Source organism: Aythya ferina, assembly GCF_964211825.1.
Source record: "Aythya ferina genome assembly, chromosome: 3".
NCBI lineage: Eukaryota > Metazoa > Chordata > Aves > Anseriformes > Anatidae > Aythya > Aythya ferina.
This window is the reverse complement of record NC_140298.1, coordinates 40,306,659-40,320,236: the sequence shown is the minus strand read 5'-3', so window position 1 is coordinate 40,320,236 and position 13,578 is coordinate 40,306,659. Positions and strand designations below refer to the sequence as shown.

The window sequence follows — 13,578 nt, the reverse complement described above, 5'->3', positions numbered from 1 at the left end:
TAATTTCCTTAAGCGTCCATTTCGTATCTAATCCTATGCTGTCAGAGATGAAATTTGAACCCAAGCAGTCAGTGCCGTGGTGCCACTGCACAGGCAAGACTGCCATGGAGTGTAGCAGAAAGGGACTCTTAGCACTGTGCCGAAACAGAAGGGTTGTGCAATACCTGCCTGAGTCATTCTGTGCCAGAGGAGTTCTGAATCGGCCCAAATTTGCAAGACACAGCAGCTGCAATTGCAACCCTTATATTACAGTTCTGTAAAGGGCAGGCTCATTTACTTTCCCAGCAATTAGTAAGAACTAGCACTCTTTGACATTCAATGTGCAGCTCAAGCTTTAAGCTATAAACATTAAATATTAGTAAGCAAGATAATTATTATAAATTAAGTGGTGCAAAGGAGTTTACCTTTTTTTTTAATAGACAGGAGAAGCTCATTTGTTATCAAATTACCATCTAGCCTTTGAATAATCATTTTCATCTGCTGTTGACTCATCATCTGTTAAAGCAGTTCATTTGCTGCGATTCTGCTGTCTTTAAGGAGCTATGTGAATCCTAATCAACCTAAACTTTTAAATTTAATTGAATTTACTTTGATTTACTTGAATTACTTCACATCCCAGGGTAGTAAAATGGGAGAAGAGTGAATATTTTATATTCTGTAAACATAACTATTTTCCTAATGGTAAGAGACAGCTGTTATGCTTGTTAATTCTTAGTTTTTCATTATCACAATTTTTCACGAACTTAAAACTTTCATGTCTCAAATACCACAGGAAGCACCTTGGGAATCAAACTCAAACTGTTCGTATAAAACAGGAGCTAGATTCTAGTATCAGAAAAGCATGGAAAGAAGCATTAAAGTTAACATGTTCATTTTAAAATAATTTAAATCCTAGGTTTTTCATGCTGGTCTGATCTGAATAGTCCATTTTTACCCTGCAACAAATAAATGGAAAATTCCCTTTCCCTGTTTTTGTTTTGCTGTCATCTTGTTGCTGTTTTTTTTTTCCTACAAAAATGCCATGTAGAAGGTCATTTTCATTTCTTTCAATTAGTGTTTAATAAAACCTGGTAATGGGAGTTAAGTTACTCTGTCTCTGCTCACAGTTTCTGTGGCAGTTAAGAGCAACTTCAGGACAATTCATGTGCCTCTACAGTGTTTTGTCATTTAGGTGTGCAAGTAAACAGAATACAAAAATCTGTGTGTTAAACAGGTTTTCTGAGCTATGACTCAGTGTAAAAAAGATAATGGTTATCCACTCCAACCACCTTAATTATCTTTCATTAATTGCAGTTACCTATGGAGTGAACAGACATACCGGTGTCATAGTTAAAACAGACAGATGGAAGTATTTTCTGGAGTACTGGTGAACAGTCTGTGGCACAAATGTGTTGATAGGATAAGTGTTGAGGAAGTGTTGAGGAAGGAAAGTAAATATGGAGAAGTTAAAAAGGACTAGTTGATAATGACAGGTAGGTAGAGTGACAGTTTCATCTGGATGTCAAGAAGTACGTGGACATGCAGACTTGAGAAGCACCGAATGTGTGCAATAGTCACCGGCCTTTACTTGGGCAGATTTCTTGTATGGCATCATTTACCTGAGAAAGTGAAAGGATTTTAACAAACTGAATTGTGTTGCTGTTTACCGCAACATCAATGTATGCTTTTGTTAGTTAAAAGCAAATAGACAATGCTGCTATTGTTTGGACCAGAGATTGGCACACGGTACGTGCTACACTGCCTGAAAAAGAAGGCACAGCTGAGTCTGGACCTGAATCCCAGGTCATGACAAGCAGAGATGGAGCCAAACTCAGTTCCTCCAAGTGTCTGCAAACAAGCTGAGTGTAAAACTGGCTGTGAGCACCTGTGTGCTGGCAGAAGCAGCCTGATATATTTTTTCTTCTGTTGCTTTTAAGAACTTGATTAAAGGTTCAGGAACCTGCTCTTTTGGCTTAGCGCGTAGAGCAAATCCTCAGTGCGTAGAGAAAAAAGATTACAAAGAAGATTCCACACCTGGATTTTCTGGGATTTCGCAAAAAATGACGCTTCTCTCTGGAGAGCTATGAACATTAATATTAATGCATGCTTCCATAAAATACCGTGTATAAAACAGTAATATGTCTCCAAGTTATGAAGAAAATTGCTTGAATCCTGTATGAGAACTACTAATTCATATCGTAGAGAGAATTTATGGTATTTAATAGATAGTTCAGTAGTAATTACAAGTGACTGCTATGCTTAATTTTCTCCTCCAACTTTAGGTTATGATTCTAGTTTAACACATTTTTGCTTTACTGTTGCACATGTGCAACCAAAATTGTTATCAAGGTGGTAATATGCAGTTGTTCTGAGCTTGTGCAGAGACTTCTGTGAAATACTTGGTGTCAGTATGGCTCTTATTGCTTAAAGTAGAATTTGTCCCTTGCATCCTTTTGTTTGGTGTTTAGGGGTTGAGTATGCAGAGCTTTTTGCAAAACTGTCAGTGTTGTATGAGCAGCTAAGTTGTTACGGGACTTGAAAAAAATGTGAATTAAATACTATAGCCAGTGTATTTTTTAAAAGCAAAACTATTATGAGACTTGAACACAGTCTTGTAAAGATGATAAATCCTAGTACTAATGTTGTTTTCTATCTGAGACACTTTACAATACAGTTGGTACTACTTTCTGTGTTTCCTGATGCGCTGGATTCTGATTTGATCAGTTAGTCTAACCATAACACTTAAATTAAACAAATTACGTTTAGCTTTGATGTGCAATACTGCTGTAACTCTGAATCACTGTTAATTATAAAGAAAGATTGTTTATTATTTGTTTTATTTTTTTGATTGTTTTATTATTTGTGGTGTATACATTTATATGCATATAGGTTCCAATGTGGGTATTAAATGCATGCACATTTTAAGAATTGTGTATCAACTATACATAGTTTTAACATGTGTTTAATAAAATGTGAACACTGCAGTTTCTTCACTTGTATACTTCCACTTTAATTTGTAACAAATGTTTTTCAGCTCCCATGGAAGTCGCTGACTAGTATCATTGAATATTATTACATGTGGAAAACTACTGACAGATATGTGCAGCAGGTAATTTAAAGGCTATTTCACCATGAACAAGTCTGCCATGCTCTTATTTAAAAAAAAAAAAAAAATACAATCTCAGCTTGTTAAAGAATAAAAAAATTGTGTTCTTCAAAAGAAATGTGGCGGGAGGTGTATGGTAGTATTTTAGGCTGCAGACTAGTGGTTTTTTTGTGCCATTTAGAGGATGTATTGCCAAATCCTGCCTGTACACCATGTAGCTGTGAATAGCTTTTTAAGCCATTTGGATTGAAAGCTGGCTTGTAGCAATGTGATTTCTGGTTTTTGCTGTGCTGTGGAAGAAGGAAATGGGCTACAGAGCAGATTCTCTGGGCTGTGAAGTTGCATATGGGCCTGAAGAAAAAGGAAAAACATGTCATGTTAAATGTGACTTCTAATGTTATGAACGTTTTATTGATGCTCCATGCTAAAACGTTACTTTGGCATTACCAAGATACAAAAACAAAGTTGGGTGCACATCATGAATGTGTTCATCCTTCTAAATGAATGTTTGAGTCCCTCTGGAGCACAAACATCATAAGATGATACTGAATACGCACTTGAAGCAGGTTTAGGCAAAACCAGAGTGTTAGTAATTTTTATATATTGCACTATTTATATATTTACTCCTTGATTTAGATACTCAAAATATTTTAAAATACTCCGTTGTAATTTGTTTTAACGTTTTAGTTTGTAGCTCATTTACTTGGATAATTAGTAGCAATGTTAAGTACAGCATGTTGAAAATAAATTTTATGCTGTAACGATGACAGCTGTATTGTGTGTTTGGAGTCATTCCAGGCTTCTTTGTTACAGCGTGTCAGAAAGCTGATTACTTCAGCTTGTTCTGTGGTTTGGTGGCTTTTTGTTTTATTTTGTGTTTGCTTGGGCATTTTAAGGGTATGAAAAGTAAAGAAAAAAGTCTTTTACCACATAGTAGAGTTTTTGATTATCACTAGAATCTTTTAGTTGTATGGACAATACAAAGACAAAATAACTTGCTCTGTATTCCAGCATTTTTTTTTCAGTTTATCTCCATTCATTTCACTTTTTAGCACATTTTGTTTTTGCACGGTATATCTTAAAAAGATGTCAGCAAAGATTTGCTGTGCTGTTCCTCAGCTCTTGAGGAACGGACAACAGAGGATCTTGAAGAATCAGATAAAGATTTTATTCAGACCGAAAGCCTTGGAGTAAGGATAAATTGAACTGAAAATTGACTTCTGTCAACACTCTTAGGTTGCTCAGAGACTGATTTTGTTTCCTGTGAATTTTTTCTGAAATACTTGCTCTGGAGTTGTTGGCGTAATGCTCTGAGATTCCTTTTCTAAAGTTCTGTGGGGCTTCGTTATGATTGTGTTGCTACAGCAGTCGAGATGTGTGATGCGCTGAGTTTGCGTACCGTTTCATAGGATGAGGTTTTTAGATTCGTGTGCAGGAAAAATATAAAATGCAAAAGGATTTATGGACACCAAAAGCCTGAGTGCTCTTATAAAAGTCAGCCTTATTTGTAACGAAACAAAGTTGTAATATCCTAACTCAGGCCATGGCATTATACCACAGGATTTAATGTTCTAGACATGGTCTTTTCAAGGTCATGCGTGATCATCAAAAACAAAAACAGCATAGGCTGAATACTGCATTTCTGTGCAGGTTAACATTTCTGTAATCCTTCCTGACCAGAAACCAGAACTTAGTCCTGACATTGTTAAATTGTTCTGGAATGGTAAAAATAATACAGTTCAGTAAAAAAAAAAATATATCTGTAGGGTGGTTTTGTTGTTGTCATTGTCGTCCCCTCCACCACCAGAACAAGCTGTGATGATTGAATGCATTTTAGGGAGAAAATATGTTCAGTAAGAAAGTGGCAATTCTGGAGTTATTCTTCTCTAAATATCATCTTTGAGGGATAGAACAGCTTTGAGGAATGGGGAAAGAAAATGTTGATGTACATTCTTGAATCTTATACATACATAAAATACAGACTTTGAATTCTGTATCAATGTGGTTTAACTTAAAAATTTACCTTTTAACTATCTGTTTATTTCTTTGTGTGAATTAGCTTGTCAGGCATACAAAAGGTTTCCATGTTGTAAGTGCTACAAAATGTTATTCTTGTTTGGTATCTAAATGTGATGACTTAATGGTGATGGAGATACCACTGCCACCTTCAGGGTATGTTCCCTTCAGGTCAAGGGGAAGGGAAATCATAGAGTCATGGAATGGCTCAGGTTGGATGGGACCTTAAAGATCATATAGCTCCAATCTCCCTGCCTTGGGCAGGGATTCCACCCACTAGATAAGGTTGGCCAAGGCCCTATCCAGCCTGGCCTTGAACACCTCCAGGGATGGGACATCCACAGCTTCTGTGGGCAATGTGTACCAGCACCTCACCACCCTCTGAGTGAAGAATTTCCTCCTTATGTCTAATCTAATTCTCACATCTTTTTAGTTTAAAACCAATATTCCTTGTCCTATCACTACATGCCCTTGTAAAAAGACCCTCTCCTGCTTGATTTATTACATGAGAATAAATCGAGTTCTTCCACTCCAAGGAGAATATCCTTATAGAGTTGCCAGCTCTGATCAGATCCTCCATTCCTAAGGATCGTGTCCCATGGGATTTCATCCACTAATTCTTTGAACAGCTGGAAGCTGGCTCTTCTGAAGTTCATGGTCCTGACTTTGCTGCTAGCCAGGCCTGTATTTCTAAAGATCACAAACTCATCCAGGGTGTGGTCACCTCAACCTACTTTGCGTCCAGTTTTAACCTCTTTAATGAGCTCTTCTGCACCGGTGAGCACCAGGTCCAGTAACGCATCTCTTCTGGTTGCTTTGTCTAATAATTGGATGAGGAAGTTGTCCTCAGTGCACTCCAGGAGTCTCCCAGATTGCTCACTGGAAATAATTACTCTGAAGCCCTCTGTCTGTATTGATCCTGTCTAGCAACACTAATTCAGACCTTCAGTAATACATATTGGTGATACAGCACTTTCCATGACCGTAGCATGATATAGTGTCTCCAGAGGGTCAGATGACTCATTCCTCTCAATGCAATGTTTTCACGTTCCTTGTTTTCTTCTTAAAAATCTGGTTCAATACAAAAGATTTTTAGTAAGACTTTTCAATAGAAAAAGGGAGAACGCGTGTAAGGATAACTTTGTTGCTGTAGTACAACAATATTACATTTCCCTCTCATTTATTTATTTCTCTTGTTGAAGATGATACTAACATAGGAAAATGGCCATTCCTCAGGATAGTTACTAGTTGATATTCATAACAAAAGTTTCTGGAAAAAAAAATACTGTTGGATTTCAAAGGCAGTTGATTTAAAAGTAGTACAGCCCAGATGAGTAGCTGGGATAGTTTAGGTTGACCTCCCTATAACGCATGCTGTATGACTTCTTTGAAATACTTACTGTGTAAGATTGGAATAACAAAAAATCAGAAAAACATTCTCTCTCCTTTTTACATTGCTCCAGTGATTTATTACTCCTAATACTTGTTCTTTGTACAATGGGACCTGTTTGTTATGAACTTCGTGGAATGTATGTTATCTGCAGACCTGCAGTCATACATGCTTTTTCTGTTTGCATACAAATTATGTATAGTTGAATATAATATGAAGAGATAAGACAGTTGTGGAAAGCCAGTGACCCGAAGCTTTTAAGAAAGAGGTTGCTCTTGAGAGGAGAGCTTTTCTGCTGGGGCTATAAAGAAAAAATGTGCTCAGACTAAAATCTGCCAGTATATGAGATTGGAACATGCTGTTGCTGTTCTTTCTTCTCATTCTTGTAAAAACTGACCTACAGAGACAGATCATACAATGTTTGTATTTCTGCCTGTTGAAGGTAATGCAGGGTTGGTGCAGGCTAAAGACTGGAACTGCATCAGACATATCAGTGGAAGTCACTTCTGTAGCTGCAAATACAGCTTGGCATCTGTGAACAGGGAAAAAACTGTTAGGAAAAAAAGCCCATCTTGGAAGTAAATGGAAGAGGACTCTCCTGTTGAATAAGAATTAAGGCATGGTGGCACAGACTGCTTAAGAGTCTATTTATAGTCTCAGATTGCTCCTTGAAGACACAATTTTTTCAAATGAGAGTTATTTATAGTCACAGATTGTTCCTTGAAGACACAGTATTTGCAAATGAGAGTTATAGTGATGGATGGCACAGAGGCAACTTCGTGAAATGGAAAAGAGCAGTGGTTTACATGAAAAAGCGTACTCAGGCTACTCAGCCAGAAAAGCTGATAAACCCTGTGCCTCACATTGTGATTTTGGGAAAAAGCTCCCAGAACAGAGTCTTTTGATGATAATTTTCTGAAGGTGAGAAATATTTTTCTGAATTTTAAACCTTGCCAAGATTGGATATCAAAAAATAGGAGTTCAGCAGAGAACTAAAGTAGTAGAAACAAATTGATACTTGAACACCTGGAAAAGAAAGGGGGAGTCTTGGGAGGCAGGGAGATAACGATTTATTATTGCTGGATATCAGTGTCTTCTTTTTTTCCTGTAATAAAATTGACATTGTTTCAAACCCTGTTTTTCATTTTGTTTTCCAAGTGAACAGAAGTAATGTCCTGAATACAGGAAGAGTGGGAAAATACTATTTTTCCTTGACATTTTATTTGGAGGCAAATAACCATTTGCTGAACTCTTTATTTCTTGTGCCAGTGCTGAGAGAATTGTCGTCATTATTTGTATCATCTTGAAACTCCCACTGTTCTCTGGCACCTGCAGTTTGGTTACTGCCTGACATGATGAACAGTAAAGATGAAGAGTAGCAAAACCCTTCCTGAAATCAAAGGACTCCAGTTTTTACCCAAGAAACAGTGACATGTAACTCATGGTTTACAACCACACTGAAGTGTCTTCTGTTAACTTTCAAGGTTTTTATGCCATTGTTGTTTCAAAGTGTGAGGTTGAAACATCCAAAAGAAAATTGTTCTCTAAACAGTATTCTTTAATAAGTTTCCTGGCAATATGTCAAGGGTAACTTTCATATGCAAAAGTTTTAAGATCATACTGAATAACACTGACTTAAATAAGTTGGCAATACCAACCACCTCAAGTGTAATGTAGCAATACTGCCTTGGATGCAACTTGTTTTGAGGTTGTTGCAAATATGAAGAAAGTCATAACTTAGTACATTCAAAGAATATCTCAGTAGTAGTGCAGCTCTTTTGCTATTGCTGTGTTCTTCTGAGAATCTTAACTTAGCTGAAGCAGGTGTTTAGTTGCTTCTAACAGTTGGTGGACTTTCTTGTTCCATTTCCTTACACTACTTACAAGATACTGGCCATAAGTTTAATAAAGCACACAAAAAGTACTGAATTACTTGACTGATGAGGAACTCGTGTGCAATTTCTTACTTATTTTCTACTTTTTCTGTGATGAGGGTTAGACACTATGTCATACATGTTTATTTAGATGTGATTTATATAAATTGTAGTAGTAATTGTTTTGTAGTAGCTGTTTTTACAGGCTTGTCATATGCTGAGGCTTGCAAGTTTTACTGGCAAGGACAGTATATTATCATTTCAAACCAATAATAAGAATAGAAACCTCTGGTTTTCTGTGGTTTTCATCTTGTAGATTTCTATACTTTTCTTGGAGGCTCTTGTGGTATCACCAAATAATATACAAATAACTTAAGGATGGATTGTGTGCATTTTTATGAAATTGTATACTTGAAGATAATAAAATGTTTGTGTTAATTAATATATGTGGTAATTTTTCAACTAGAAACGTCTGAAAGCGGCTGAAGCAGAAAGTAAATTGAAACAAGTATACATCCCCACCTAGTGAGTATAATAATAAAGTCATTTTTTTTGAATAATGTACAGGTAAAATTGTAACACGCAGCAACATGCATAGTATTTTCATAGTCATTCCCTTAATACTTAGTTTTTTAGTATTTTTATACAGGCAGAATATATACTTACAGAAATATAATAAGAAAATGTTGCAAATCTTTGTCATAAGTGAAAACTGTACTTAATTCAGCCCATTGGCTTTGATCTCCAAACTGTCTGTTCTGGAAAGGTGAGAAGTTGATCAGATGCTACATGGACTGCTCACAAGTGAGGAGGGCCTTGTTGTCTAAAAGCAGTTTTTCTGGAGTAATTGCTTCAGAATCTCTGCAGCATAACATTTCGTATTTGTGCAAATGCAGTATTTCAAAATAGAAGCTGATGTTAATGTAGTTACATAAATTCAGATACCCATTTTGGTTACAGTTTTATGGTGTTGATATCCTTTGTTCTTGAGCTTAGAGTCAAAATGTTCTGGCTGTAAATTAAAGGTAGCACACAGCCCAAACTCTTATGTCTTATTAATGAAATCTGTTTTCTTCTGAGAGATTTGTATTCTAGTTCTTTAGATTTAAACTTGATTCTAGATCTATTTTTCTTAATGAGTAGTTAATAGAAACAAGATATAATCTAATTTCTTCAAGATTACAGTAAGAGAAAGGATTACAGAATTATTTTTAAGCTTTCTGTGTCTATATCCACACATACACATGGATTTACCCATTGATACAAGTATTTATATAACACGAGAATACCAAATGAAATACTTCAAAAATCCATTATTGCCTTTCTGATTACTGGTATAAGTTGGATACAATAAATGTTAATTTACATATTTCATACAGACTGTTGTCTCTTAAACAGATTTAATGCGGACTGTTAAATTCAGTCTTTTAACCTCATCTGTAAAGAAATACGAGTTTAGAAAACAAAATCTCTAACAAATCACATGTTCTGAAAAAAAATATGCTAATTTAGTGATTTGGATAATCCTTGGCATCATAGGCAAGAGCTGTATGCTGAAAACTCTGTTGTGACTGTTCACTAACTCTCTCATGAAGTGGCTGCTTTAGGAAAATTGTTAGGGACTAGCAATTTGTATTGTTTGACAAAACCTGTTCTGAATTACAGGGGGATTTGCCTTCGTTTTGCCATACTAGTTTTTTTTTTTTTTTTCTCCATGTCAAGACAAAATCCATAGTCAGTGATATGAGAGGAGGAATTCTTAAGTCTTCGATTAAGTGTGCAATCTAGGGCGCTCATGAGCAAAAGGATTGCTAACACTCTTTGAAGGCTGATTTATTGTATTTAAAGTTTGAGTGGAGTTGATTCTTTGAGTTGAATACCTTTTTGATCTTGGTCATAAGGTATTTCATTTAAAGCAAAGTTCTGTCCTCAATAACCAAAGTCCCTTTTCAATTCATTGTTGCTCTGGAAGGTAACTAAGCAACAGATCATAAGGTAAGAGACTTAATGGTTGCTTGATCCCTTCTCTTGTACCCCTAGTCCAGGATACTTCTCTTGAGTATCTTGGGAAGGCACTTGACAAAGATCATCTGCAAGTTGGAAAGGAAGAATCTCTCACTGGATGTAGTGAAAAAGAGAGAAGGCAGGAGATGGATTTGCAGTAGAAACTTGATATAGCAGAAGATTCTTGTACACCACAAAGAAGTGGTGAAGAAGCAAGGATACCTTATGCAGGTATCATAGAATGGTTCCATTTGGAAGGGACCAGTTCATCCAATTCCAACCCCCCTGCCATGGGCAGGGACACCTCCCACCAGACCAGGTTGCTCAAAGCCCCATTCAGCCTGGCCTTGAAAACTTCCAGAGGTATCAACATCAACATCATCTTGGGGCAACCTGTTGCAGTGCCTTGCCACCCTCATAGTAAAAATATATTCCTAATATCTAATATATTCCTAATATCTAATCTAAACCCAACCTCTTTTAGTTTAAAGCCATTCCCCCTTGTCCTATCACTACACTCACTCCCTGACCAAGAGTCCCTCCCCAGCTTTCTTGTAGGCCCCCTTTAGGTACTGGAAGATAGTTCTGCTGTTGTTGTTTTCTTTTCCCTTTTAGTTAGTCATTTTAGCTAATCTTGTATATATTTTAGGCTATCTTAAGTAGTGAATAATCATCTTAAGAATTATTGAATCCGGCCTTGCGTTGTATTGTGTAGTACAGCTTGTCAGAGTTAAACAACACCAGCAAAATCTTTGGGAATACTGTGCTTAACCTGGTGTGGAGTGTGTTCTCTCCAAATTAACTCACCTGTGAAGTCCTACTTCACCGAAACGTTAGTAGGTAAAATAATCATAATATAATTGTAAAAATAAATAAATAATATAAAATAAATCCAAGAACAGTTCTTCAGCTTTCTCAAAATGAGTGATTTGGTGTACCAAACAAGCTGATCCTGATACATGGGTGGTCTTTGCCAGTGTTACAGGAAGGACACAGGCAGTTACTGCAGTTAGTGGGAAGGTATGTACTTCTGCTTGAGATACAAGGCAGCAGGCCCTCTACTAGTGTGGACAGCTTTATAGCATTACAGGCAATGTTACCACTCTCATACTTCACCCAAAGCCCAGCCTCACCACGGAAATCCTTGCAAAGGGGATCTGGAACTCCCTTCTTAAATTCTGTGCTGTCAGGCTTCTTTCAGTCCTTGACCCTGAGACACACTTAGTCTTTAGTAGCTTGCCAAGCAGTTTTGACCAGGCAGTACCGTTTTATGAATATTGTAAATTTAAATATCGAAGCAGCTCTTTACATAACAAGTCTGTGCTGAAAATGTTGGAGAAGCATAAAAGTTAGTCGTGTGGTTAGAGTAATTTTTATAGATGTTGTCAACACACATCAGAATTCCAGAATTAAATTGTTTTCATGTTGATTAGCTGGTTAGTAAAATCACTTCTGAAAGATGACTTTTTTTTTTTTTTTTCAAGCAATAAACCAAATCCCAATCAAATATCCAGCAGTAATGGGAAACCTGCTGCAGTCAATGGAGCAATGGGAGCCTCTTACCAGACACAGGCCTCACTAATAGGTCGGGCTTGTGAAAGTTGCTACAGTAAGTAAATTTTTTGTCTATTTTTTGAATAATTCAGGACTTGGGGCTAATCGTAATATACTCTTAAAAACAAATGTATGTAGTTCTGTTTGCAAGCTATAAAGAGGGGATAATTTTTGATGAATTGTGTGCCAGAAATAACTTTAACTTATTGAATGCACTTCTAACTTAATAAAAGATCAGTGTTAAAATATGCTTTATGATTCTTTCTTTAACAATTTAGGAAGTATGGAATGATAAAGTAGTATAATATTATGGAAGTTATATGTTATTCCTTTACCTTTTGGATTCTAAACCCTAATTTATTTTTTATTTGTCCTTAAATTTTATTTTGTTGTTGTTGTTGTTGTCTTGGCTTAGCTGTTCTTGGGTAGGGTGGGGTTGAATTTGTTTTTGTGTTGTTGTTTTTTTTTTTTTTTTTCCCCTAGTATTTTGTGCAGATATAATAAAATCCAGAACTGGAACAAACTGAAAAGTCGTACCATAGAAATGTTCTTTACTTATCATTGAGATGGCTCCCCGTGTCTTAAACAGCAATTAAACTGATATTTCTTTTAATACAGAAAGTTCCAGTTATATCTATTGTTTTTCAAATTCTATTTTTTTTAAAGAATAATTTTCTACTGAAAGGCTAAATTAGTGTTTCCAGCTGAGACTCCGCTTGCACAAGGTAAAGGTAGGCATGCATCAAAAGTCAGTAGGAGATGTGCTTGCCCTTTGCTTATAAAGGATCTTGACTTGTAAGTACTCACTTTGCATATATTGGGTGGAAAAAAAACACAGATCTTAAGCAGTTCTAATAAGTAGCAAGCTCTCTAACAATCCTGTCTTCCAGGTTAAGTATAGAAATTTGGGGGTGAGGGGGAAGTGAGTTTTTTTGTTTTGTTTTGTTTTTGTTTTGTTTTTTTTTTAATTCGTTGAAAGAAAATCTTCTGGTGATACAGGAGTCTATGGTTTGAAAGTAAACAGTGAAGTATTCCAAAGTTTTCATTTGGAGTAGACTTTTGAGGTGCTTTAAGTAATGTTCTCCTTTTCTCTATGTCAAATGGATTAAATATTTATTTAGATACTGCTCTTAAGGAATGCCATTTATTACAGCATTTGAATATACAATGCTGAATGTATCATGCCCCAATTTAGCTGTGCTGTTCTTTTCATCCTTAGCTTCACAGTCTCACCAATGGTATTCTTGGGGCCCTCCAAATATGCAGTGTAGATTGTGTGCATCTTGCTGGATTTATTGGAAGAAATATGGTGGCCTGAAAATGCCCACACAGACAGATGAAGATAAAATGTCTTCCAGCCAACCTACAGAGGTAGGATCATCTTCCTAAAACCTTCCTAAAATGAAGCGTGGTGCCTTCTCAATACTGTTGTGATTCAAATATTTAATGGCATGCATTTTATGTATATAAAACTTAACTTATTAATCCTTTTCCTGTTTTAAGTACAGCTGAACAATGTGCAGGTCCTGCCTTGTTGACTTTTGACCAACTCTTAGACAAACATTCACTCCATACATTTTTGGTGGACAAATGTCATCTTGTCAATTAAGTGGTGTGTTATCTATGAAATGTTAATATGCCTATACAGTGTCTAT

At 36.3% G+C, this 13,578-nt stretch overlaps 1 protein-coding gene across 8 annotated transcripts in view; it reads left to right on the top strand.

The window, feature by feature from the left end:
* MTA3 (metastasis associated 1 family member 3) overlaps positions 1-13,578 on the top strand; it is a 175,679-nt gene that overhangs the window by 72,346 nt on the left and 89,755 nt on the right. For all 8 annotated transcript variants that reach the window (XM_084512660.1, XM_084512654.1, XM_084512659.1 and 5 more), the window contains exons 10-13: positions 3,014-3,088; positions 8,832-8,890; positions 11,854-11,978; positions 13,143-13,294. In XM_084512660.1, the coding sequence (XP_084368786.1) occupies positions 3,014-3,088; positions 8,832-8,890; positions 11,854-11,978; positions 13,143-13,294 (411 nt within the window). The remainder of the gene's footprint in view (positions 1-3,013; positions 3,089-8,831; positions 8,891-11,853; positions 11,979-13,142; positions 13,295-13,578) is intronic.